The 25,130-nt window shown below is 41.5% G+C and overlaps 1 protein-coding gene across 1 annotated transcript in view; it reads right to left on the bottom strand.

The window, feature by feature from the left end:
* Positions 1–13,015: 13,015 nt before the first annotated feature.
* Positions 13,016–25,130, bottom strand: part of LOC130075672 (pleckstrin homology domain-containing family G member 1) — a 52,228-nt gene continuing 40,113 nt past the window's right edge. The window contains exons 6-19 of the mRNA XM_056240414.1: positions 23,304–23,454; positions 23,066–23,197; positions 21,532–21,714; positions 20,152–20,247; positions 19,236–19,322; positions 17,755–17,788; positions 17,561–17,647; positions 17,418–17,456; positions 17,292–17,314; positions 17,001–17,171; positions 16,396–16,515; positions 14,250–16,137; positions 13,352–14,122; positions 13,016–13,303 (exon numbers count right to left, since the gene is read on the bottom strand). Coding sequence (XP_056096389.1) covers positions 13,134–13,303; positions 13,352–14,122; positions 14,250–16,137; positions 16,396–16,515; positions 17,001–17,171; positions 17,292–17,314; positions 17,418–17,456; positions 17,561–17,647; positions 17,755–17,788; positions 19,236–19,322; positions 20,152–20,247; positions 21,532–21,714; positions 23,066–23,197; positions 23,304–23,454 — 3,952 coding nt within the window. The 3' untranslated portion in view covers positions 13,016–13,133. The remainder of the gene's footprint in view (positions 13,304–13,351; positions 14,123–14,249; positions 16,138–16,395; positions 16,516–17,000; positions 17,172–17,291; positions 17,315–17,417; positions 17,457–17,560; positions 17,648–17,754; positions 17,789–19,235; positions 19,323–20,151; positions 20,248–21,531; positions 21,715–23,065; positions 23,198–23,303; positions 23,455–25,130) is intronic.

Genomic DNA, 25,130 nt, shown 5'->3' with positions numbered 1-25,130 from the left:
GGTTAATGAGATGAGTGCTGATGAGTCCGGGCAGTGAGTTATGGAAAATGTAGTTTGTGAGTGAAACATGATCGTCTGGTGTGGAGTGCCCTCTGGTGTCTCTCAAGGGCACTCCAGCTGGTGACCGTTACATACGCATTGACTCGAGCAACTATTTTCTCCCAAACTAACTCTCTCGATCGCCGCTGCTGCCGCGTTGCTTAAAAAAATCTTTTTTGCCTACTGCTGGTGAGAAGTATGCAGACCTCTTTTTGTCTTGCGCTGTTACCATGGTGACTCATAATATCTGCGCTCCATTGATAATGGCTTTTTATAGTTGTGGTGCATGCGCTTAACTCAGAGTCAGTCAACTTAGAGTTGATTGAACTTACTCATTTCAGCTGTTCTGTAACCGAAAACTCAGAGTTTCCCATCTCAGGGTAAGTCCACTGAGAGTTCAAGTTTTAACTCAGAGTTGGTTGAACCTCCTTATTGAAACGGGCCCCTGCTCTTCTTCTTCGAGCTCATCCTCCTCTTCGAAGCCAGAATACATCTTAGATATGTTAAAAAGAACAACATAGGTGACAATAATTTTACAAGCCCCTGAGGTTCAACGCACAGTTCGCTGTGGAGACAGTGAAATCTGCGTTTAAGCTGTCCGGTCGTCCTCTCAACTTGCGACCTTGTGTGTGTCAACGCACTGTTGTATCTTTCCTACAGGAGTAAAACAAAATGACCATAATTAGTATCAACAAGTCACAATACACTTTTTTAATACACTAAAAAAAATATGATCAATAGGACAACTAACAACATAGCTATGTTTTTTACTTTAAAATTAGTGAAGCAATTTTCAACTTTAAGTTAGTCAAGATTCAAGTATTGACTTATACATGACTGTAACATTATTAAACACATGCCTGTGCAGCGTTACGGGGATTCCTGAATGGCGTCCTGAGCCATGGTCGGCAGGGGTAACCACTGTCTCCTAGCAGGAGGCCACCAAAATCTCTCCCGATCGTGCTCTCTGTCCAAATCCTAGAGTCATGTGTACCCCCTGGCCACGATGCAACAACATCTCGTATTCTGCATAGATGGTCACACACTAACTGCACATTAACAGAATGATCATTTTTTTCTGTTCACGTACAGATCTTCGTGCGTGCGGGGCGCCTGGATTCTGACATGTGTGCCGTCAATGACACCACTTATTCGAGGAAACCCTGCTTTCCGAAAAAAAGAGTTTTGAATGACATCCCGTGTAACACGAGATGGGAACTTCACGGTTTGGCTTAAATGACGGCAAAGGGCCCCTGCAACCCGGTGAATAACTCTACTAACGGCTGATTTATGAATGTGGAAAACATCTCCCACTACAGACTGGAAACTCCCAGTTGCAAGGAACCGAAGTGCTATTAGCAGCTGTAACATCGAGGGTAGTGAGTGGTTGCGCTGGGTGACATGTTCAAGGTCGCCTTCCAAGTTGTTAGCGATCTCATATGTTGCACGACGACCAAATCGATATTCTCGCAACAGTTTTTCGTCGCTAAGATGGTTCAGAGGGTTCTCCCTATCACGAGAAATTTGCCTTGGCACATCAATTTCTTGAACGGGGTCGATAAACATGTTTTCTAATTTGTGTTCGCAAAACTCATTTAAGGTAAAGTTAAGGTAAGGTAAACCTTAAGCTATACTTAGGGAAATGACAGTTAAGGGGCTTTATGCAACACTCAACGGTTTTTAAGGGATTATTTAAGAGAAAAATAGATACTTAAGGGAAATTCTTAGGGTGTATGACGTTTCACCTAAAGAAACCGTTAAGTAACACTTAGGTTAAGTAAACCTAAGGGCGTTCTTAAGGGGAAATTACACTTAAGGTGCTTTATGTAACTGGGCACGGGTGATTGAGTTGGGTTATCTACGGCTCCCTTCGAGCCTATCAAGACTGTTCCAGAAAAGTTTCTGACCCTGAAAACAGTTTTCCTTTTAATAGTTAACCTCTTAAAAGAGTGGGAGACCTCCAGGACCTGTCGGTGTCCCCTACGCGGGGATGGTTAAGACATTATTATACCCTAGACCTGTCCATGTCCCCAAGGTGCCCACCAATGTGCTTCAGCCTGTAATCTTGCAAGCCTTTTTGCCCTCCTCCTTTCAGAGATCACAACCAGGAAAAGCTGGACCTTGTGTGTCCGGCGAGAGCGCTGGATGCTTACGTCCACAGAGCTGCCCTGTGGAGGAAAACGGATCAGCTGTTTGTCTGCTTCGGATCACCCTAGAAAGGGCTTCCTGAGTCCAAGCAGACATTAAGCAAGTGGATAGTCAAGGCTATTTCTCTTGCTTATGAGGTCTCTGGTCAGATTTCACCTTTGACTGTCAGAGCTCATAACACCAGGAGTATGGCGGCCTCCAAAGCCTTATTGTCGGGAGTGCCCCAACAAGACATATGTGATGGGGCATGCTGGTCCTTTCCGCTCACATTCGTGAGGTTTTACCATTTGGACTTGAAATCTGCCCCGGGTTCGCAGGTGCTTATGTCTTAGTTGTGCTCGCAGTATCCACACAGACAGGTAATTGTAAGCATGGCGGTTTGGGTATTATCATTCCCAAAGCGTTAATACTTGATGCAGTGCGAGTTCCCTCAAATGGAAACGTCTTGGTTTACGACTGTAACCCTTGTTCCATGAGAAGGGAATGAGACGCTGCTTCGCCCTGCCATACTTCACTACATCCCTTTGATCGACTTGCTTTGGCTATTTGAAGCAAATGCCAGTCATTCCTTATGTGCTTTTAATCTTTCTGGTCGTGACGTCACCCGCCCATGACGTTCCGGTTCACCATTGGACTGAATTCATACGCGTGCTTCAGATGCAATCACACAGAAGCGTTCCCATAGCATCAATTCTTGACACAGCATCTTAACCCAAGATGTTTTACTGAATCATACGTCATCAGACGTTCATGCGTACTTGAACACTTGGGCCAAATACGAGGAAAAACACATCAGGTAAGTAGACAAGTGGTCAAGTGCAAAGATCACCAGTGTGGGTATTTGGACACTCCCTCAAACTGATTCAGCCGATTTAACACATCAAAATACGTTTTTTTTTGTGAATCAGAAGAATGATATGTTTGTGAGCCAGACATCACCACTGGTGAGTGAACTGGGAAATGATACCAAGCAACTGTTTTCTGTAAATTGCTATGCAGATTACGTAAATATGGTTTAGAATAAATAGGTTCACTGTGCATGATTGCAAATTTAGTCCCTCACGTTTTCAGATATGTCTGTTTTCCCCTTATGGCTGGCTATATAGGCTAACTTTTGCTCACAATCCTAAATATGTTTTCAAATGGCAAGTTTTTAAAAACAATTACCATTATTTTCTCCGTGTAAACTACAAAAACGCAAATTTGTGAAACCGGTGACGTCATGTGCATGCGTATCACATGTACAGTATATAGGAGTGTAGTGTTTCTTTACAAAGTGATATCACCAACTACTGGCCTGACATTAATAATATAGCATTTATATATAGCTAATAATATAGTCTTTTTGACAACGTCATCTGTATGCAAAAGCAAAGGAAAAACGTTTCCGTTTTTAGTATTGTTGTCGTGTAAACCTAGCCTAAGTGTTATCTAGAAAGTCATAGCGCTTGTATTTTTTGACTGCTTCCTGATACTCTTATGTAGTGTTTTCAGCCCATCTGAATGGTTTTATGGTTCTCTCTCTCTCTGCAGCGCTCGAGTGCTGAATGGTTTAAAATTGTTTGAGAAACTCTGAGAGACTGAGAGATTTCTCTGCACTCTCAGCCAAAACGCTCACATGCCGCATCTCAAACAACTTACGAGTGTCAAATGAGCTAGTTGCATATGGCCGGCATGTTGTTTTTTTCCGATACAGCGAGTGTGTGCATAGACACTTTTGGTTGCGCCTGACGCCAGTGCATAGAGACGGAGAAAGCCGAAATGATCTTTTAAGGTTGTTTATAGAATCTATTATATCACTTAAAAATACTACTAATATTACTATTACATGAACAAATGCCATGTGCACGCATGTATGAGTCAGGTTAATGTAAATAGCCTACACTTTACTGTCCATGTGTCACACAGGTCGAGGGGAGGAATGCTCGGATGACCAACCACCCCCCCTCTCTTACTGAGTCACCACCGTGGGGAGCCGACACCACAGGCACACAACAGAGGACTACGGAGACACAGGTAAGTTTCAAAGAAGGAACAATCTTTATTGAACGATAAAACAAGGGGCATCAATTGGATAGCCTTCACTGTCCTCTAGATATGCTTCTGTCTTCTGTCACGGGCGGGCGTGTCGCAACTGTCACGGTGTCCCCTGGGCGGCAATTTAGGGACTCCGTTCACCAGCGGTGCTGCAGACTTCCAGACTCAGATAGTGAGAATAACAGGTAAGGGTTATTCACAGTACACAGCTCTCCCTTCGGTTCACAGGGGGGCGAGCCAGCGAATCACTAGACGGCTTCACCAGCGATGCTGCATGCTTCTGGACTCAAACAGTAAGTAGAACAGGTAAGGATATTCACAGTACCGAGAACTCTCATCGGCACACTGTAATGGAACAATGGTTTGAAAGCTTACTTTTTCCCAGCAGTGCTGCAGACTTCCGAACTCGGGCAGTAAGTATAGCAGGTAAGGATTCTTCGCAGTGCGCGGTACTCTTCGGTCCACAGGAGGAAGACAGTGAGTTAAAGGTTTACTTCGCCCATGATGCTGCGTCCTTCTGGACTCAAACGGTAAGTAGAACAGGTGAGGATCTTCACAGTACAAAATACTCTCTTCAATGTACAGCAGGAAGACAATGGATTAAACAGGGTACTTTACCAGTGATGCTGTATACCTCTGGACTCGGACAGTAAGTAGAACAGGTAAGGATCTTCACAGTACACAGTACTCTCTTCAGCTCGCAGTAAGGAGACAGTGAATTAAAAGGTTGCTTCCCAAATGATGCAGTGTGCTTCTGGACTCAACAGTAAGTAGAGCAGGTAAGGATCTTCGCAGTACAACGTACTCTCTTCGGTACACAGCAGGAAGACAATGAATTAAAATGGTACGTTACCAGTGATGCTGTAGGCTTCTGGGCTCAAACAGTAAGTAGAACGGGTAAGAATCTTCACAGTACAATGTACTCTCTTCAGTGCACAGTAAGGAGACAATGGATTAAAAAGGGCACGTTACCAGTGATGCTGCATGCGTCTGGACTCAACAGTAAGTGGAACAGGTAAGGATCTGCACAGTACTCTCTTCAATTCACAGCAAGGAGACAGTGGGTTAACCCTTTAGGCGCCAGAGGTTTTTTCCTAAAACGTTCGATTTTGACATCTTAATTTCAAAAGGCTATATCTTAAAAGTTATAAAAGATAGAGACTTTCTGTAAATTAGAGAAATATTAAGGATGACCCAAAGTTTATGTAGGGATTACATTTTCCCATCTAATCTGCATATTATGACGTCATATGGTGGTGGCAATCTTGGATTATAGAATTTTCATGAAAAGTCACGTTTAAATGATAAAATGCAGCACTTCTTTCCCCCAAAAATGTCCATCACCTTCTGTATGCTATATTGCACAATACTGAATGCTCAGATATATAGTAAGTAGTAAACAAACTGTGTAAATCATTACCAATAAATGGTAGAAACAAACCGAATGCATGTAGTGGTTGGCCTTTTGCTGTAGAGATTTTCCATTTACTAAATACAGTAGGCACTCTGATTCCATGTATGGGGCAAATATATTTTATTCATATGACATACAAACACAAGTAGACAAGACCTGTTTAGTTCAAACGCTCACTCGCACAGATCATGAGTGAGATGATACGAGCAGCGCGGCCAGATCTGCCTCGCGCGCGCGCCGAGTGTGCACAGCTCGGACTGCTGTCATTGTCATTGCGACTCCTCACCCTGCCCCCACGTTGCCTCCTAACTGTCCTATGAATACTTCGACCTCGTCTAACATACCCAGTGGTATTAGACAAAGTCTCCACCACAATACTGTCGCCGCGATTGCGGAGAGGATCTGATAACATGGCTCACTCGCACACTAGCTCCGCTTTTGATCGCACTGATTCAATGCGCTCGAACTCGAACATTTTGTATAGAAGCATGACGTTTTTTTGATTCGGGGATGAAGTATGACATGTCTGCCATCTAGTGGAGGGGAGGTCGAATGAAATTTGACACCCAATTTGACAAAATCGGCCGTTTTATTCAGTGCCGCATCTTGTCGAGTAAACTCGACCGTGGCGCCTAGAGGGTTAAAAGATCGTTTCTCCAGTGATGCGGTAGGCTTCTGGGCTCAACCAGTAAATAGGACGGGTAAGAATCTTCACAGTACAATGTACTCTCTTCAGTGCACAGCAAGGAGACAATGGATTAAAAAGGGTACGTTACCAGTGATGCTGCATGCCTCTGAACTCAACAGTAAGTGGAACAGGTAAGGATCTGCACAGTACTCTCTTCAATTCACAGTAAGGAGACAGTGGGTTAAAAGATCGTTTCTCCAGTGATGCGGTAGGCTTCTGGGCTCAAAACAGTAAATAACAATTAAGGACCTTCACAGTACAGAGTACCCTCTTCAGTGCAGCTGTATCACACTGGACTTCCAATGGGGAGCAGATATAGTAACTTTCTACAACCGTGTAAATGGGGCTAGGGCCACTTCTCAGCAAAGGCACAGCACACTTGTGTTCACTTCAATTCCACAGCCACAAATCAATGTGTATCAATAAGGCAAAAGCACTGCAATTCACTCACGCGTTAAGGCTGGTCAGAGGCCTCACTCAGTTTGTTGCGCTCGCTCCACGAGGGATTTCTCTCTCAATTCCTCCTCAACACACTCTGAAACACATAGCTCTTCCGACAATCAGATCCACATTTACTGCATCCTCTTCCAGCAATTTAAACACTCATAAGATGAAATCAGTTCACTTATCTCTTCTCTCTCCTTCCACAGCACCAATCCAGACGATAGCTCAGTCCAGCAGACTTCCCACAAACGATCACTCTGATCCAGCAAACTCAAATGGGCGATCTCCACACCACAACGGTTTTCCTGAGGAAGCTTGTATCCAACACTGCTCCAAGTCAACCCTTTAGGCTCTTCAACACTTCCAACTCACTGAGCACTTCAAACCCACTGAACACCGCAAACCCACTGAACACCGCAAACCCACTGAACACCGCAAACCCACTGAACACCGCCAACCCACTGAACACCGCGAACCCACTGATCAACGCGAACCCACTGAACAACGACCAACACTCTCTGAATGGTCCCTTTTTATCCTGGCTGGCGTAACAGGAAGCCTGTGTGAGCGCCGCTTCTCTCTCTCTCACACCTGCAATGCATTAGCGCTAATCAGTGCGGGCATGTTTACATCACCGGAGTGGGGCGTGTTGCACACAATACCTTTCCCTGGGAAACTTAGGACTCTCAAGGGGGTTCCGCTTGCCGAGCGATTTTGTCACCCGTGACACATGCATTAACACTCATGGTGCATAAACATAGGCCTACACAATGTCTTATTCCCCGACCAATTATGCCTACTGTAAATATACAAATATGTAGCTAAATATATCTAAATGTAAAAGTAAAATATAGCAAAACAATTTGTGCAAAAACAAGGTAACACATTATTCAGAACCATAGCTATATAGGCTACGCATCCACACCTATCAATACATATTTTATTTCTCAAAAATATTTGTATTACAATGCACTTGTTCTGCAATATTTTTACAGAAATAGGTATAAACATGTTTTATAATGATTATACATACTAAAAACCTGTGGCCTATCTGGATCAGAAAAAAATGTTTTTTACTTCTCTGAGAACAGACTCAAAATGAAAGCTTACAACTACAACAATAACCATGATTAGAGAGTTGGTTGCATAAAATATCCCAAACATTCACGTTTGCCCTGTGAGACACCGGTTACAAGTTATTTTTACGGCTTATTGCGTTTAAAAGTTCAAATAAACGCAATTATGTCAAAATCCCCGTCTAGGCGAGAATTCATGCTAACACAGTCAGTTATGTCTTGAATGTATGTAAACAGCTGAGAAAGAAAACACGTGTGTATCAGTATATTGGATCCATGCATTCGGATTAGACATTCGGACACAGTCTAATATACCATTGTTCATTAGACAATAAAAGAAAAAGAGAAAATTCATTAAGCATTCCATAAAAAATGGATAGGGTGATGTCTTAAATCTCACTTGTTGCCTCGCTGCCCTCAGGCAATGACTTTGCAGGCAGCGTCTGTGCATGAATGTACCTCACAAAACTGATTTCAGACAGACTTCTGAGGCAGCATAACCTCAGATAATGATCTACAGCAAAATACAGAGAGCTTTGGTGAAAACTATAAGCAAATATTTAATTTCTCAAAATCAAAAGTGGAAAAAGTTGGTCAAAAAAGTACATTTACACACAAACTGAACACCAACCAAAACTTTCAGATGTCATATTTATTTGTTACCTCAACTGTCACACAATGGAACGTACTGGATTGTGGGATATCAAAGGCAGTGATTCACGAATCGGTCAGATGAAGGTTTCTCAGGAGACCAGAAGTGAAGCTAACTATGGATTCTGACGTGTCTTGATTCCTACTGTTGTAATTCCTGTCTTGTGTTCCCCTTGTCTTGTGTGGACTTTTGTTATTTCCGGGTCTGTGCCATGTTTTGTAGTCCTTTGTAGTTTTTCTTGTTTATTAGTCTTCCCAGGTGTTTCTGATTAGGAGCGTGATTACGGACTCCATTTCCCATCATGCATCTCCCTGGACTGATTACACCATACACCTGCACCTCATGTTCAAACAGTCATTTAAAGGGGCATTCGGTAACTCTAGCCACTTATTCGCTGATTTTCACTTTTCTTGTCGCATGTTTTCTCAACGAGCTCCCCCTACAGCTGTGGTGTGAATATTTCACAACACTGTCGTAAATTCACTTGCGGCGCCCTACTCCCCTTTCTACCGTAGACGCGCTCATGTGCTTTTGTTATTGTCGGATCCGGTGTGTTGAACAAATGAGTCCCAGACACTCACAACTTTATCGTGTGGAGCTATGTCTACCGAGATGGAGGTGTGTGTGTTTCTAATTGCTGTAAAGCAGTTCGTGTTACTCGCTCGTTCTCGCTTCTCACGAGACTTCCTATTTCCAACTTACCGGGACGGTAGTCCCTATGTTGCAAGGCTGGTTTTCCGCCTGGGAACCCTGGGGGGAGCGGGGAAAGTCACCATTCTCACCAAAACAGGTTATTTAAACATCCAAATGATTTCTAAATGGATTTGTGGGCTCTATGCACGGCGGTATTTCCGGTGAAGGTCTAAGGATGCTGGATTACTTCCGCCGATCGTAGAGTCCAATGCTATACCGAGAATTTATATTGGTTTTTATACTCAATTGCTATACTAAAGAAACGTTAGTCACAAAAACAGACAAAACAGACACCCCTCATTTTGTTTATGCTTCTGTGTTTATTATATTAAATAAACATAACTATATATAAAATTACATCTTAACGTATTAAAGTTTCGTTTCAAAGACGAGGACAGTACATTTTGAAGACTCTGCCATAATACCGTTTTCCTCGGTTTTCCTCCGCTTTAAATCTCCCCAACCGGAAACGCAAGAGCATCCTTACGTCAAACGGGGAAGTTATGCGTGCATCTAGCCCATTAAGTTGAAAAAGTTGCCAAGTGCTGCTTTAAGCCACACTCACACAACACTCTGGACTAAGTCTAGTTTAGCTGCTGCGAACATTTCCAATTGTTTTTCCATGTGTTTACCTGGCTGTTGTGACCTTGTCTGTTCCTGATCTTCTGCCTGTGTCCTGTTTGTTTGCTGCCTTCCCTGATATCCTGCATGTTTATTGCCCACGATTTTGCCTGATCTTCTCTGCTGTGTTTGGTGGTGTATGACCCTTGCCTGGTAATTACTCTGTTTAATAAACACAAGCTGCACTTGGATCTGAATGACTCCTATGCTTCGTAACCTTACCGTGGAATGCAGCCTCTTAAGGCAACATTTTTAAGCTTTCGGAGGAAGCCAAGATGTTTTAATTACACTAGAAACTGCTTAGATTATATTCAGCGGATCGAAGATAGAAAACACCGTATCGTAAAACAATGTTAAGTTTATTAATACTTTTAGATTTAAAGCTGCAGTAGGGAGTTATGAGAAAACGTTGACTTAGCCTGAAAATTTGAACAAGCACAACTTACAGGTCCCACCCCCTTGCTCTTGTCGTGAACGCGCAGGCTAGTAAACAGGGCCACCGATAACAGCGGATAAAAAGTTATATGGCACATTCACTAATAGGGACTAAACGTCAATAATATGCTTTACATTGACTATGGCCTGCCCATACTTTGACTACAAACTTGGTCCTCAAATCATTATGTATTTTGCAATAGCCTACATGTAACTTTATAACGTTGCACTCTTTCTATAAGATATAAATAGCTAGTAAGATAACGGTAACTAACGTTACAGTATGTAAGTATTTATTCTAGCGATATATAATGCTAGATAAGGTGTGCTAGTACATTATTTCAGCAACATGACAAGCCAGTGAATTAGCAGGTTTCAATTGTTGCTTAGCAGAGTGCGTGACATTTTATCTACATGTTATGCGGCTAGAGTTTTGACACCGAATCAATGGGCTCTGTGTAATTCTTTCTTTTTCGCTTGTTTATTGTCATCAGTCTTTTTCCTTTTACCTCTTTGTTTTATCAGCAGGTGTCACTCGAGAATTGGCAGTTTAGGTTGTTTCTCCGTCATAAGCACAGCTGCAGCACGCCGGCAATCTTGAGTTTGAACGACGGCTCGCGCTCCGGCGCTCGCGCTGTGCAAGAGAGGGGTGTGATCAGAGCGTACACGAGCGTGACTGACACTGCTAAGACACTCCTCCTCGCTCTGATTGGTTGTTTCTGACCGGGAGCGTGTATTTCTTGCAAATGGGAATAGGACCACTAGGAGGAGCCAGAGGAGCTTGATTTTTACACAGATTATCTGTCTCATATTCTACTGTCAGGACATAATGACAGTTTTAGCAAATACAGTTTTTCAAAAGTTACCTATAGCAGCTTTAAGCAATCTCGAATAAAGATACGACATAAGTTATTGTCTGTTTGTTTTTTTCTCCATCTTTTATTAAGGAATCCAAAAATTCCCATAATTTCCCTATTAAAATGTGCTTGTTAAAAAGTGACTGACGAAAATATAAACAAACATTTAACTTCGGAAAAACTGAAGGCAAAAGCAGTTTTGTTTTAATTGAAGGTTTATTTGTTGCCAACAATACATCTTCGACCAGTTACTACAAGGCAGTTATAAAAACAAAACAAATGTCAAAAAAATTAAATTAAGATCATGAAAATAGGCAAATGGCAACATTCATAAATATGTACATCTTTACAAACAGAATGTTTAAAAGGAGGAAAAGTGCAAAAGTAACAATTCCAATGAATAACAGTCCCCACCAGTGAAACGGGAAATTAAATGTACAGCTAAATAAAATAGAAGAAAAAAAAACTATATAAACATACTTCATTCAAAGCTTCCATCTATATTCAATTCAGTTTATTTACACTGGTACTTTCATTTACATCATTTACTCCTGGTTCTAGGTTTCTTATTTCAATGTAACATTTTGTAAGGTAACATCTTTGAACAATGCTCATACAACAACAGAGCTACACGTTATAAACTTTTTTCCCAAAACCATACCAGCTGAACAACCAGTCGACAACGGAGAGGGGGGAATAAATAAATAAGAAAAATAAACTGAAATGTGCTGTGAAATTTAATAATAAAAATATCTAAATCTTTGGGATGACAGACAGTTTGTAGTTTGAGTGTGGAGGTGGGGACAGCCAATGCTGAATATTTTAAACACTAAACACAATTAAATGATCAGACAACACAAGTATTGAACTCAAATTTACATCAAATTACAGTACGTTTCTGACACCTCAAACTCCTCATTCTCCAACATGGTCCCCTGAACAGATTAACCTAAAATTAACACACTATACATTTTATTGTCCTGTGGTTTTTTGCCGATTACATCTTCTAGTTGTGGTCCTGACATGATGCTAAATTAAATTAAATCTAAAAACAGTATCGCAATTTTACTCCATAGTTACTGATACTTTACTAATTTCTGAGGCATGGTTGATTGTAACTAGGATTTTAGCAAAACTTGATCACCTTTTAAATATACTTATGACTTTCCAGTCTGATAAATCTATATCTATATCTAATGTACAGCATAGTAAAATATATATGGATTCTATGTATTCTTGACCTGGAGAAAATGTGGCATGCAAATATTACAAATTACACACTGAATGGTCATTGGCTGATGTTAGCATAGTTTCCTGTAGATGCGGCCACCTACACAACCATATTTACTAACGTCTACACAATTAAAAGGAAATATTTAATTATCGGCTTAAGGAACTGTCAGCATGTTTACACAGAAATGATGGCAGATAATGTAATTAACATCACCAGGCATGTGCGCCTTATGTGGCTTATCTTAAAGCTTGTATAGTAACATTTATATACATGTACTAGAATATTATAACCAGAAGTTTGAGATGAGAATATTGTAACATTTTAAGAGAGAAATAAGTTTAAGTTGTGTCTATGATTCAAGTCCATGTAGCCAGTGTTCTTCTTTCATTTTCTTTCTTTTCTGAATTACAGTTCCCTTTGAAACTTTGTAAAACTTAGGTCATGGTACAGATCACGAATCTTAGTCATGTGACATAATTATTGGGTCTTAATATTAAGGAAAAGAAATATATAATTTGAAAGATGTTGTGTACAGTGTGACTGCTTAGATCTGTATCTTAGTGTGTTCAAGTGTAGAGATGAGCAAAGTAATGCTTTAATCCATAGTTTTCAAATTGAATGGTGTTGTTGAGTTCACTGAGCTCTGTAAAGTACAATGGATTACAGTTAATATGTGCTTTGTGTTGTGTCTTTAAGTTGTGTATCATGTTCCATGTAGATGTTTTAAGCTTGTTGTGTCTCATTTCCTCCTTGTATGTGCTAAGCATGTAACATGTAGTCCATCATTACTGCTTCCTATGCAAAACTGCTTGAGCTGAGACACTGGATCTTTTCCCTCAGTGACTGGACAATAGTTGGCTGATTTACACCTTGCTGGCTGCAATCTGGATCATCCCACAAGTATCCCTGCAGAGTCATGTCAGGGTTAGTGGAAACCTGCTGTTCATTTACGAGGGTGCCTTGAGGTGGGCTGCTGTACTTTACTGCGGTTTCCGACAGACTGTGTGGCTGAGCTATTTTTTGCTTCTGTTCTTCATCCTCGTCTTCTGAACGGATCTCTACATAATCGTCATCATCATCTCCAGTGTCTTTAAAGTTGGCCAGGTAATTCTCCGTGGCACTTTGCGCATTCAGTGGCACATTTCTGTTCAGCACAAGTATTTGCTGTGAGTCCCGCAGTGTGATATCACATGACACTGAGAGGTCTGAAGTTTCCTGGACTGGGCATTCTGGGAGGCTGTGCTGTCGAGGCATCTGCGTCCTTGATTCTTTTCCGTTCACTTCCCACACCTCATTGCATAGCCCCCTGCCATTTTCTTTTCCAGTCTGGTCTATCAATGAAGATGAGGACTGGCAGCGATTATAGGACGACACCTTGGTGTTTCGTGGTCCAATTGAAGTGTAAATGTGATCGGAGTCATCTTTACTTGGTGTCACACAAGCACTCCAACGCTGATTGGGTGGAGTACTAGGAGTAGGCGGGAGGTTCTTCAAAGCAGGGGTAGAAATTGCAGGGGTCATTCCTCTCTGTGGGGTTGAAGTGCATACTGCTGTTTGTGCTGGCCAGGACACAAAATCAGCAAGTTCCCCATTACTGTACGTACAGTTCAGCCAGTCAGACTCTTGTGTAGAGCGCGTAGATAAGGAAGGAGAGGAAGTGGTGCTGGGGAAAAGTGGATGATGGCCGGCAATACTGATCGATGACTTCAGCACTGGAGTAGTGGCTGGAGAACCCTTAAAAACCACATGTTCATACAAATGAGAGTACTCTGCTATTCTTGCACCTAAGCAGAAGAAAGACAGATGCATTCATAAACTAATATACCACATTGTTCAATCTTTGCATCAATGAGTAACACAATGTAGAACAAAGAAAGAATAACATCAGCCATAAAGTACAGTATGTCTTACCGATTGCAGTGCCGCCTTGCTTCTTCTCCTCCAGTATAGCTGCCAGGTCCTTCTGTTTGCTTAGCCTTAGCTTAGCGCAACTGGGTTCATGGTCCATGCTCTTCATCTTCAGTAACTGGTTGGCCTTTTTGATCTTCTGACTGTACTGTCTAGCCATGAGGAACACTCTGTTTTTGCCCCTATCCCCAAGCTCAAGAACCTGGTCCCCAGCTTCCCCACCCAGCAGCAGACTAGAGGAGCCAGAGTCCATGCTACTAAACATGGCATGAAGTCCTGAGTCCTTCGATGAAGGGATGTCCTCATCGTCTATCCGGAAGCTTCCGCTGCTTAATCTGGCAAGTTTATTGCGAATGCTCTTCACTGTGCCAGGTTGAGGCTCAGGGGTAGGGGGCGGGGGCAGAGGAAGGGAAGGGGCTACAGGAGAAGATAATGCTCCATCATTCTCACCCAACACAGTTTCTGGGAGGAGGTCTGGAGTGTTGAGGATAGGTATAGACATAGATAGACATGGAGGGGGATTAGAGGCTGGTGGGTTGGGTGATCCGGGTGCAGCACAAACAACAGGGATTGTTTTTAAGGGTAATTTACTTGAAGAATCACTTGACTTTTGTGCAGAATTAGCTTTCTTATTTGGAGATTCTTGTGCTTTGCATTGGGGATCATTACTTCTCTGTTGCAACCTGGTCACTTTACTTGGGGAGTTATGTGTTTTTCTTGGAGAGTCTTTTGCTTTGTGTGAGGAATTACGTGCTTTTTTGGGAGAGTCCTGTGTTTTACATGTGTTGTCTGTTCTGCTTACAGGAAATGCAGCTGGAAGTCTGTCTGGTTTCTTTTCATTGTTCCGGATGTAGTTTTCCAAATCCGTCCAGATCTCATCCACTTTCTCCAATGTATGATCAGCTGTGGAAAGCTGAGATGTTTCAGTGTCTGAAATTGCAGCAGAGGGAATGTGGGGCTGATCTGCCTCTGTTGTGTTGGTAGGACAGATTCTTTCCTCAGATACAAACCCTGTTAAAATCTGGCTAGTCATGAGATCTACCTCAGATGTCTGCAAACTGTCTGGCTTTCCATCATCCATCTCAGCTGCAAGGACTGGGGGCTCCTGAAAGACAATGGTGTCGTAGACATTCTCTTCATCCTCAACAATTTGCAGCTCACATGTCTCAAATGGCTCCCCTTCTTGGCCAGAAGACCTATTGGTCTCACATGAACTCTCAGTTTCAGTTGGAGTTATGATAACTTGAGGAGCTATCCTAGATTTGACCTCTGCTACCTCAGAGAGTGCATGGATAGCTTGATCCTTGCGGATAAGCCCCATGGCCTGAAGCTCCTCGTAACTAATGTTGTCATAAACATTCTCGATATCATCAATCGTTAACTGCTCGGCAGATGATGACCCTGAGATTTCATTGCTTGAAGACTCAGTCTGGTTGTTGGTCTCTTCCTCTTGTAGGGCTCGCTTGTTAGGACTTAGTTGCTCACTTTGGTTTTCTCCAACACTGCTGGCCCTGCGAAGTGTTGTTCTGCTCCTGCTTGTAGGAAGGTCTAGGCGTGATGCTTTAGTCTGTTCAACATGCCAGCTACAGGGTCTTTCTGGATGGTCAGCAGCCTCATGGTCGCTCTCAACATCATGACTGCTTGTATCATTCTCCGTTGGCAGGAACATCTGATAGATGTCTTCATCATCGTCAATTTGAAAACTCTTTTGACGAGTTGGAAACATAGCCCTCCGGACTCGATGATCTGTCCATATGTTGCGGAAAGAAGGCTGCTCTCCAGTTGCCAGCATGTTGCGTGTGTTGTATTCATTTCCGTCTGATTCAGGAGGTGCGGTCACCCGTAGGATAGGGGGGGTGATAACCTTATTTTGTAGGGACTCTTTAGCAGTCTAAACGAAAAATGAATAATAACACTTTTACCATACATTATATTAGTGCTGTTGGAACTAAAATACAATTTTTATAACGACAATTTGTTTAATTAGGTAATGAGATTAAATTTTAAAAGTATGAGAGCATTCTAAGCTCAGTATAAATGCAAGCCAACTCCATTCATTGAGACATGTTGCTCAATCTCAAAATAATTATCACAATAATTTGTGGTGTAAACTATCTCCCAGCCACATCAAGTGTCACCATGTCCTTACCTGGAGGTCTGCATGAGTAAGGTTGTGGTTTCTCCACTGGTCAATGCTGTCCACCGACACTTGCTGGTTTAGTCTTTTCCGGCTACCCTTCCCTGGCACTCTCAACTTTCCCCCAGAGCTCTGGTTGTGCAAAAGTTGTCTCTTAGAACATTATTCAAAATCATTTTTATATTTGAAAATAAGAGAGGTGTATGTCCTTGCAAAGATTGCAGGCACAATGCTAATGCGTTATCAGGACACTGCCATACAGTTGCTTGGGTGGTTTCTAGATGTATTTTGGTCTCTAGATATGCTTTTGGTCTCTTGTGCAGTGTTTCTCTTAGCAAGCACCACTAATTATCTTACAAACAATTGTACTTCAGATTTAGAACACAGGCTAGGCCAGTTAACTTAATATGGAGTCAAGTGCCTTGCACAATGGACAATGGTGGTGAGAAAGACTGAAAACTTGATTTCAGAGGCTGCATTTCTCATTATTATGTTAGCAGCTCAGATCCTACACCCTTAACCAACTAGCATGTCCTTGTTTGCTGCTATTTTAACTGACCTCTTAGTAATTATTAATCGGGTGAAAATAAAAACTTCAAATGCCAATTGAGACTAACCAAACCAGTATCATCCTCATCATCAGCATCCTGTGGATGTGGCTCTTCGTCTACATCACTGTGGTCACCAGGGTCCAGAGATTCTTGTGATTCGCTGACAAGGCTACGGGATCGGCCAATAGAGCCCAAAGTGGCCACAGGTGACAGCAGACTGACTCCAAAACTAGAACTCTGTGAGGAGCAAATACATTTACATTATTATTATTATTTTTTTTACTTGTTTAAGATTTCTCATTAGATTTGTATAATGGATTAATGCCTGCATGTTACAGTATGTGTGGTGTTCTTTACCTTCTGTATATCTGGACTAGATACTACAGCAACAGTAAGGAAGAGAGAAAGAAAAAATTCATAACACATCAAAACATAATGTTTAAATGATTAACAAATATTATTTTTCAAACAAATGACACTTACTTATATGTTTGGAGTTTTTCAATAACTTAGATAAGGGCTCTGATGATGAGACAAAAAGACAGACAGAGAAACAAAAAGAATGAGTAAAAATGATGATCAATAAAAAATTATGTTTGTTTGTTTATTTGTGCAGTGGGTCTCACCTGTCTTCCTGCGTACTCTCCGGGGCGAGGGACCCTCTTTTGTGTTCACTCTCTTGTCATCAGAGTTGTAGTTGAAACTTGGGTGGTCTGAAAAAAGTTAAGAAAAGTGTATGAAATCCAGTCATTGGAAAGACGCATAACATATCAAACACAGTGGTGTGTGGCTTTCAATTTGAAGTTTAATTAATACTTACTTGCGGTATCCATATCCAGAATGGCCTGCTTAGCCTGTGGAGAGACAGAAAGAAGTATTTATTCGTGTGTAGTATGTGTGATAGTTTTTGATGAAGTACCTTGAATTTATGCTAATTATAATTTTTAATTATACATTGATTAATTATAATACAGTTCAAGCAATGCCCAAATATTCACTAATTCAAATTAAAATGTAAAGAAATGGTGTTGACAAAATATGAGGCTGAGTGAGGGATCTGGGTGCTCTTGTGTTTGTGATTATAAACGGTTCCTTTTATTTATCTTGATATTGTAAATGGTAACACAATTAAAAATAGAGTGGGATATGTATACATTGCTGAGAAAATAATGATAATGATTATTATTAATTATTATTGATATTACTGTTATTGTAAAACTATGTTTAAACAATATGCTAGCATATGGTTATATTTTAGATATGATGTGATTATTATAGATATCGGGACATATTTTAATGTTTACGTTTAATGTTTATCATATAGCATTATAGCGATTATTGAGATAGCATAATGTAATTGTAAGAAACTATAATATCAAATAAATATTATCAAAACAAATAAATTATTATTAATTTAACTGTTAATGGCAGCGGATAATAATGGGGTAATATATGGGAAGGAATTGGGGGTGGGAGCAAATAAGTTATACTTCTTTCCACTCCCTTTCGAGCAACTATTATTATAAGTGTAAATAATATGTGTGTATATGTGTATATATTTATATCTATGTATATGGGAGATAAGCTGTGCTATGTTATTATTATTTTGTGTGTGTGTGTGTGTTAATTTATATATTATTTTATTTTATTTTATTTTGCTCGAAATAAACTTCAATCAATCAATCAATCAAAAATGTAAACGCATTATTATGCAATAAATATTTTTGATAAATTAAACAATTAAAATAACAAATATAAATAAAAAAAACATGAAAGTGTTACAGTTATTTTATTACAGTAATGAGAATTTGGGAGTATAATGAACATATCACAATGCAAAACATCTGAATGGTCCTAAAAATAAAATCTTTTCTTTTTTCTTTTGATTTTGAGGCAAAATATGATTCAGACACATTTATATGTGATTTACCCAACTAAGGGTAAATAAAAAACACATAGAAAAAAAGTTCAGGACCTTAAAATTGGTCAAATAATTTAAATGATTATAGAGTATACCTTTGAGTATACCTAAATATGAGTAAACAGAAATGTGCATCTTTTCTCTGTGAAAATGTGAATTTTTGCCAACTAAAAGTCCTCTGGGTGGCGCTACGCCTTCACTTCTGTAAGTACAGAAACTTCTGCTTCACCTTCGAAGTTCTTTCATTCTCTTTCAGATGTGAACTATTTTATCATGACGTAGTTGAGTGTGAATAGCCAGATTTGGCGACAGCTGCCTAATCACTGAGCACATTGTACAGAAGTAGAGTTGGGACAATATGTGTATGTGCATGTTCTAACCTTGGCCGGTATTTTGGCAGGATGGTTTTCAAGGATCAGTCGTTTTAGATGCAGGACCCACGTTCTCTTGTCCTGTTGAGACTTTGCCTGAAAATGGATTAGAGATATATCAGCACAATCTGCAAATTAAGATATTAAGATAATTTACTCACACACCTCTACAAAGCCACAGTCATCCCGCAATCAAAGAACATCAACACCAATCATCAAAATCAAAGCAAACACTTTCATCAACTGGGTGAACGTCAGCACAATCAGTAACTAACATACAGATGTGATCGACTGGAACCGCCAGTCACCAGTGACGCACTTGTACACAGTTCATTTCAAAAGAAAGTAAACTCTCTGATTTTTCATTACAGTAATGCGGTTGAACATAGTTTTCTCAATGTACTAATGACACAGGTGGATGGATGGATGGTTTCATAACATCTTAGGGTTAAAGCTGAACCTATGACTGGGCATGTATTAGCTGCTGAGATAACAGTGAGGCATCCAATCATTAGGAGACGAGGTGATTTACGGACGTTCTGTTGGTTCAGTACACGGCACCATATTTATGACTACTCGGCTGACGTCCAACACACAGGTCAGATGTAACAGCACTGGCTTTAGGCGAGACTCGTACCGTCACTCACACACACACACACACACTTATGTCTGCGTATATTCATACATGCTGAAGCCTGTAGGTGGGTGGGTGTGGTTTTACTAGGGTAAAGTTCAAGGCGATTGGCTATCCTTCAGAAGTCTGGCCTCATGTTAAACATTCCACTGTGTGTTTAACATAACCTGCTGATCTTCGGTTACATGGTGTGTGTGTGTGTACATGCGTGTGTATGTGTGTGTGTGTGTGTGTGTGTGTGTGCACACGTGTGTCTGTGTGTGCACGTCTGTGTGTAAATTAGAAAATTACCTGCACAGTGTGTTGAAGTTTGGGGTTCTTGTAGTGGAACACACTGAAGCTTAGCGGTTCTTTAGGAATGACTTCTACCAACATTAGGTTACAGCACTGCACAATTGTAGAGATGGGAATAAACATAGAATAGAGATTATAGTTACTTAGTGTTCCAATCATTTGATAGAACCATGAGAACTTATGCACATTTCATTTACACACTGTCAGAAAAACAAAAATGTAAAAGTGGTACCCTTAGGGTAACAACGGCTTCTCACTGGGGCGGCACCCTCGACGCAACACCTTTGTAACTTCTTCAGCCCCAAAGTGTGTATATTAATACTTTGGAGTAGTATTATATTCCTAGTAAGGTGGTAATATGTACTCTTATGGTACTACTGGTACTAAGAAACAAAGGTGTCACTTTGAGGGTACGAGCTTGGAAATTTAAATAAACCCAGTTTATTTTTTGGAGCAGGTCAAAAGTGGTAAAATGGACACCACTGTGAGTGCTATCCGGAGCTGCTTGCTGTAGTAGCAACATGCTGACATATTTGAGCCTTCGGATTTTCCACCATACTTTATATGCACAGAATGTCACTTGTCTTTGCCAAGGATACAGTGCAAGAGATGCAAAGAATGCAAGCTGAAGGTCATATTTCGGAGTCAAGCTCAACTTGTACATCATCATTCGCAGTTTACTTGAATGAATGAATGAATGAGGTATTTATATAGCACATTTCCTATACTACTGGACACCCAAAGCACTTTACAATCAGGGTTTTCCCTGTTCCATTGTGCTACACCACCACCAGTGTGCAGCACACACACACCAGATAGGTGGAGAGGAGAGAGTGATCGGGCCAATTCAGTGGATGGGGATTATTATGAGGCCATGATTGATAATGGCCAAAGGAGGGAATTTGGCCAGGACACCGGGGTCACACCCCTACTCTTTACGAAAAGTGCCATGGGATTTTTAATGACCACATTGAGTCAGGACCTCAGCATAACGTCTCATCTGAAGGATACTTAAGAGAGGTCGTTTGGATTCCTTTTTTACCAATCAGTGCAAGGGTTCATTTGCTTGGTTCATTTGAACCCAATTACACTATACCACCTTTTGAAGTGGACTCAGGGGCAGTTTGTTTGGCAACACCCAAGCCTGGAAAAACATTTTCACACCAACCAAACCTTGTCATTTCTACTGTGAAAGTGCCCTTAAGGACAATAGCTAGTCCAAGTTGGTCTAGCTTGTTAATCAGCTGGGCTACCGGCCGGTGAGGACAAGGCTGACCTGGTAGAGCACCTTGGCCAAGTATAACTACCAGCAAAAAAAAAGCTACCATGACCTAAAAAACAGCTTGACCTCCCTGGGGTATGTATATGGGCTCTCACCAGGATGTGGGCCTTGTAGGTGTAAGTCTCCTCGCGCTTCTTGGTGATCAGCAAAAGTTTGTCGAACAGGAAGAGCGTTCTCTCATTTTTCGCTCTCTGGATGCGGAATGTTCCCTCGAGAACCAGCTCGCCATAGCCAATCAGATCAGGTCCCTTCCAGTTAGTCAACAAACTCTGAATCTCCTGAGAGAGAGAGAGAGAGAGAGAGAGAGAGAGAGAGAGAGAGAGAGAGAGAGAGAGAGAGAGAGAGAGAGAGAGAGAGAGAGAGAGAGAGAGAGAGAGAGAGAGAGAGAGAGAGAGAGAGAGCAGAAGAAGAGGAGTGTTACTTTCCACGTACAGGACTTTAGCCGACAGGCAAGTTGGGAATGACGTCTATGTCTGATGAGTCTCAAACAGAATGTTTTATTATCTGTTACCACACACCCATAAAAAAGTGTGAACCCTGCAGCTAAAAACTATTTAAGGTAGCTGGTAGTAGGTTTTAACTGACCCATGCTGGTCATTTGTTGCCATTTTTTCTACTCAAGGACAGAGTCTCAATATTTGATCAACTGGACTAGTATCTGGTGACCTTGTGTGGTTCTGATATAGTAGAGTGTCCAATCCTGCCACTTTCCCACAGAGTTTAGGTCCAACCTGCTCCAGCACATCCGCCTGGAAGTTTCCTAATTTGACCTTGATTGGCTGGTTTAGGTGTGTTTAATGGAGGTTAACCCCTCAGGAAGATTGTCCTCCAGGGGTAGAGTAGGACACCCCTGTTCTACACCAGCTTGTGCAAGTACTAGTTCACACTACAGGATTATAAACCCGATTTAAGCCCGATTTGCAAATCGTTGAGCTCGCCGACAGGTCAGGGTGTTATCGCGTGCAAATAGCGGGGGATTAGCGGACGATGGACGCTCGCCAATCTGTTAGTATGAAAGAGCCAACAACGCATCAAAGACGCCTCGCAGACGCGTCGCCGAGCCCAGAAAAATATCTAGCATGCTAGATATCCAGAGCTGTCGCCCGACTCAACCTCAGTGATGTCATGAGCTACAGCCAATCAGAGCAAGGCATGGGTCTTCGTCTTCTTCGCTGGGTATTAGCGAGCGTGATGTTTCGCGTCATTTCCGGTTCGTTTTATCGCGTGATTTTTTGTGACAAAACGTGGTTTGTAGACAAGATTGAATCATTGGGTGACAGAGTTGTTGTCAACTCGTGTAGTGCGTTACCTCCTGTTGCGGATCAATCACGTTGTGTCGTGTGGTGTGAACAGCTCAACAACTTGAACACTCCTGATTTCACAGAGAGCAAGTCATGTAGTGTGAACCGGACAGTTCAGCCCGACGTTTTAAAATCATGTAGTGTGAACTAGGCTTAAATAACAGCTACCACGTTCCAAACAACTGCATGACTCCCTGTCTTTTTCCCAAATGCATCACAGGCCAACATAGATGGTACAAACTCTTGGCACCAAAGGTTTCTACGATCTACTTAGGCTTACAGTACTGTTGGAAATGCCTTGCCTTGCCTATGAGTAGGGTACACAAACCTGCAGCCTCACTGCGTGCTCGTGTTTTCTCTTCATGTCATTGATGTGCCAGGCCACCCTCTGCATGGTGTCGATTGCCTCCTGGATCACGTCGTACATCTCTGAATCCTTCTCCAGATGAGTGGCGATCTCCTGCAAGACACCAGTACATCTCTGACCTCGGATCATTGCCGTGACCATCTCTATGTGTGTGTCTTTATGTACAGGTGTACTACGGTCTTTGTGTGTGTGTACTTACATGCAGTAGTAGATGGTACTTTAGGATCCTCTGGACAGGTTTAAGCAGGTAGGAGCCGAGAGGAAGGGAGTGTTTAAGACTCTCCTGGCGCTCTCGCAGAAACTTTGCCACCGTTTTGTTCCGCATGCACTCTGTCAAGACAGCAACGGACCTGCAGATGCATACAAACACATTGCCAATGAAAATGTTTATTTATTTATATCTAGTCTCACAGACTTCAGCAGATATGCACAATATAAACAGGTCAAAGACATATTGTTGATTATATATCCCTGACAGCCAAAATATTACATATGCAATGGCCAAAATACATGTAAGTGCATTTAAAATGTCTGAATGACTTTAGATACAAAATAACTTTTGATCAACTGGTGTTTTGGTGATGTTTTTTAGTTTTTTTTTTATGTATGAAGTCAGTTCTGCTCACGTTCACACAGATGTTCTAGTAAAGTAACCATATGTGTAGGTTACGACAATAACTACGAACGGGATACATCAATTGTGTATTACTTGCCACAGCCTTGCCACTTGGTTGGATGCTATCAAATTAATTTACATTCAGCCATTTTTAAAAGTGGCTTAAAGAGATAGTTCACCCAATAATGAAAATGTGGTCAACAGTTACTCACCCTCATGTTGTTGGAAACCTGTATAAATTTATGACTTTCATTGTGCAGTTTTTTCCCCCTTATACAATAAATTCACTGTGGCCTATGTTGTTTTGGACCCCGCTGATTTTCATTTTATGGACAATAACAGTTGAATCATTCCTCAAAATATGGTTTTTTTTGTGTGTTCCATAGAAGACATTTGGGACAACATGACGGTGAGTAACTGATCACAGAAGTTTTATTTTTCTAGTCTTGGTTGATCCAAAGTGGCAAATGTACAGCATATTACTGCATAAATAAACAAACACACAGACATGCACACACACACACACACACACACAACAAAAACACATGTGTGCACGGTTGAGAGAGTAAGGTCGGGCCCTTCTGTTAAAACACAGATTTTACAGTTTATTGGGTCTGCTGCCACGCCTCACAAAGCACTGGGACAGATAGACGTGTGTGTGTGTGTGTGTGTGTGTGTGTGTGTGTGTGTGTGCGCGCATTCCAGTGTCCTGTGCACAGACTTCACATTGTCCCAATGGGAAATATGACCCGAGTATCACTGAGATACAGCTATTGCTTTCAGGAGTGTTACTGTATGTGTGTGTGTGTGTGTGTGTGTGAGAGAGAGAGAGAGAGAGTGTGCCATATGACCTTGGTTAGGGTCAACAGCTGTGTGAGGGTGTGGAGAGAGGGTCTCCATGGCCCAGACAAGAATCCATTCATACACACACACACACACACACACACACACACACACACACACACACACACACACACACACACACACACACACACACACACACACACACACACACACACACACACACACACACACACACACACACACACCTTGCAACATCTGATGAAACTGCTGCTTAATGTCACTTTTAATTTCTCTTAACATCAAAAGTAGGACCCGTGACAGCCCGTGCTGCCCCAGTGTGTGTGTGTGTGTGTGTGTGTGTGTGTGCGCGCATCCGTGTGTTTGATTTTTTTTTTTTTTTTTTAAATGGGTGTGTGCAACATTTTTCTAGGGAAAGGTGTTGTATATCAATGCTTTTATTGAACTTTGCCATATTTCGGGCTCATGAATAGATTCAAATCCCTGCACACATACATGCACCCAAAGGCAAATATGTTTGACATATATTCACATTAATCTCCAGTAACCTTTATTGAAGGCCTCAACACTGTTCAGCTACAAAAACAG

Source organism: Rhinichthys klamathensis, unplaced genomic scaffold (assembly GCF_029890125.1).
Source record: "Rhinichthys klamathensis goyatoka isolate OS25496 unplaced genomic scaffold, OSU_Roscu_1.1 h1tg000597l_1, whole genome shotgun sequence".
In the NCBI taxonomy this organism is placed as follows: domain Eukaryota; kingdom Metazoa; phylum Chordata; class Actinopteri; order Cypriniformes; family Leuciscidae; genus Rhinichthys; species Rhinichthys klamathensis.
Note: the sequence above shows the minus strand (reverse complement) of the source record. Positions and strands in the feature narration are given on the sequence as shown.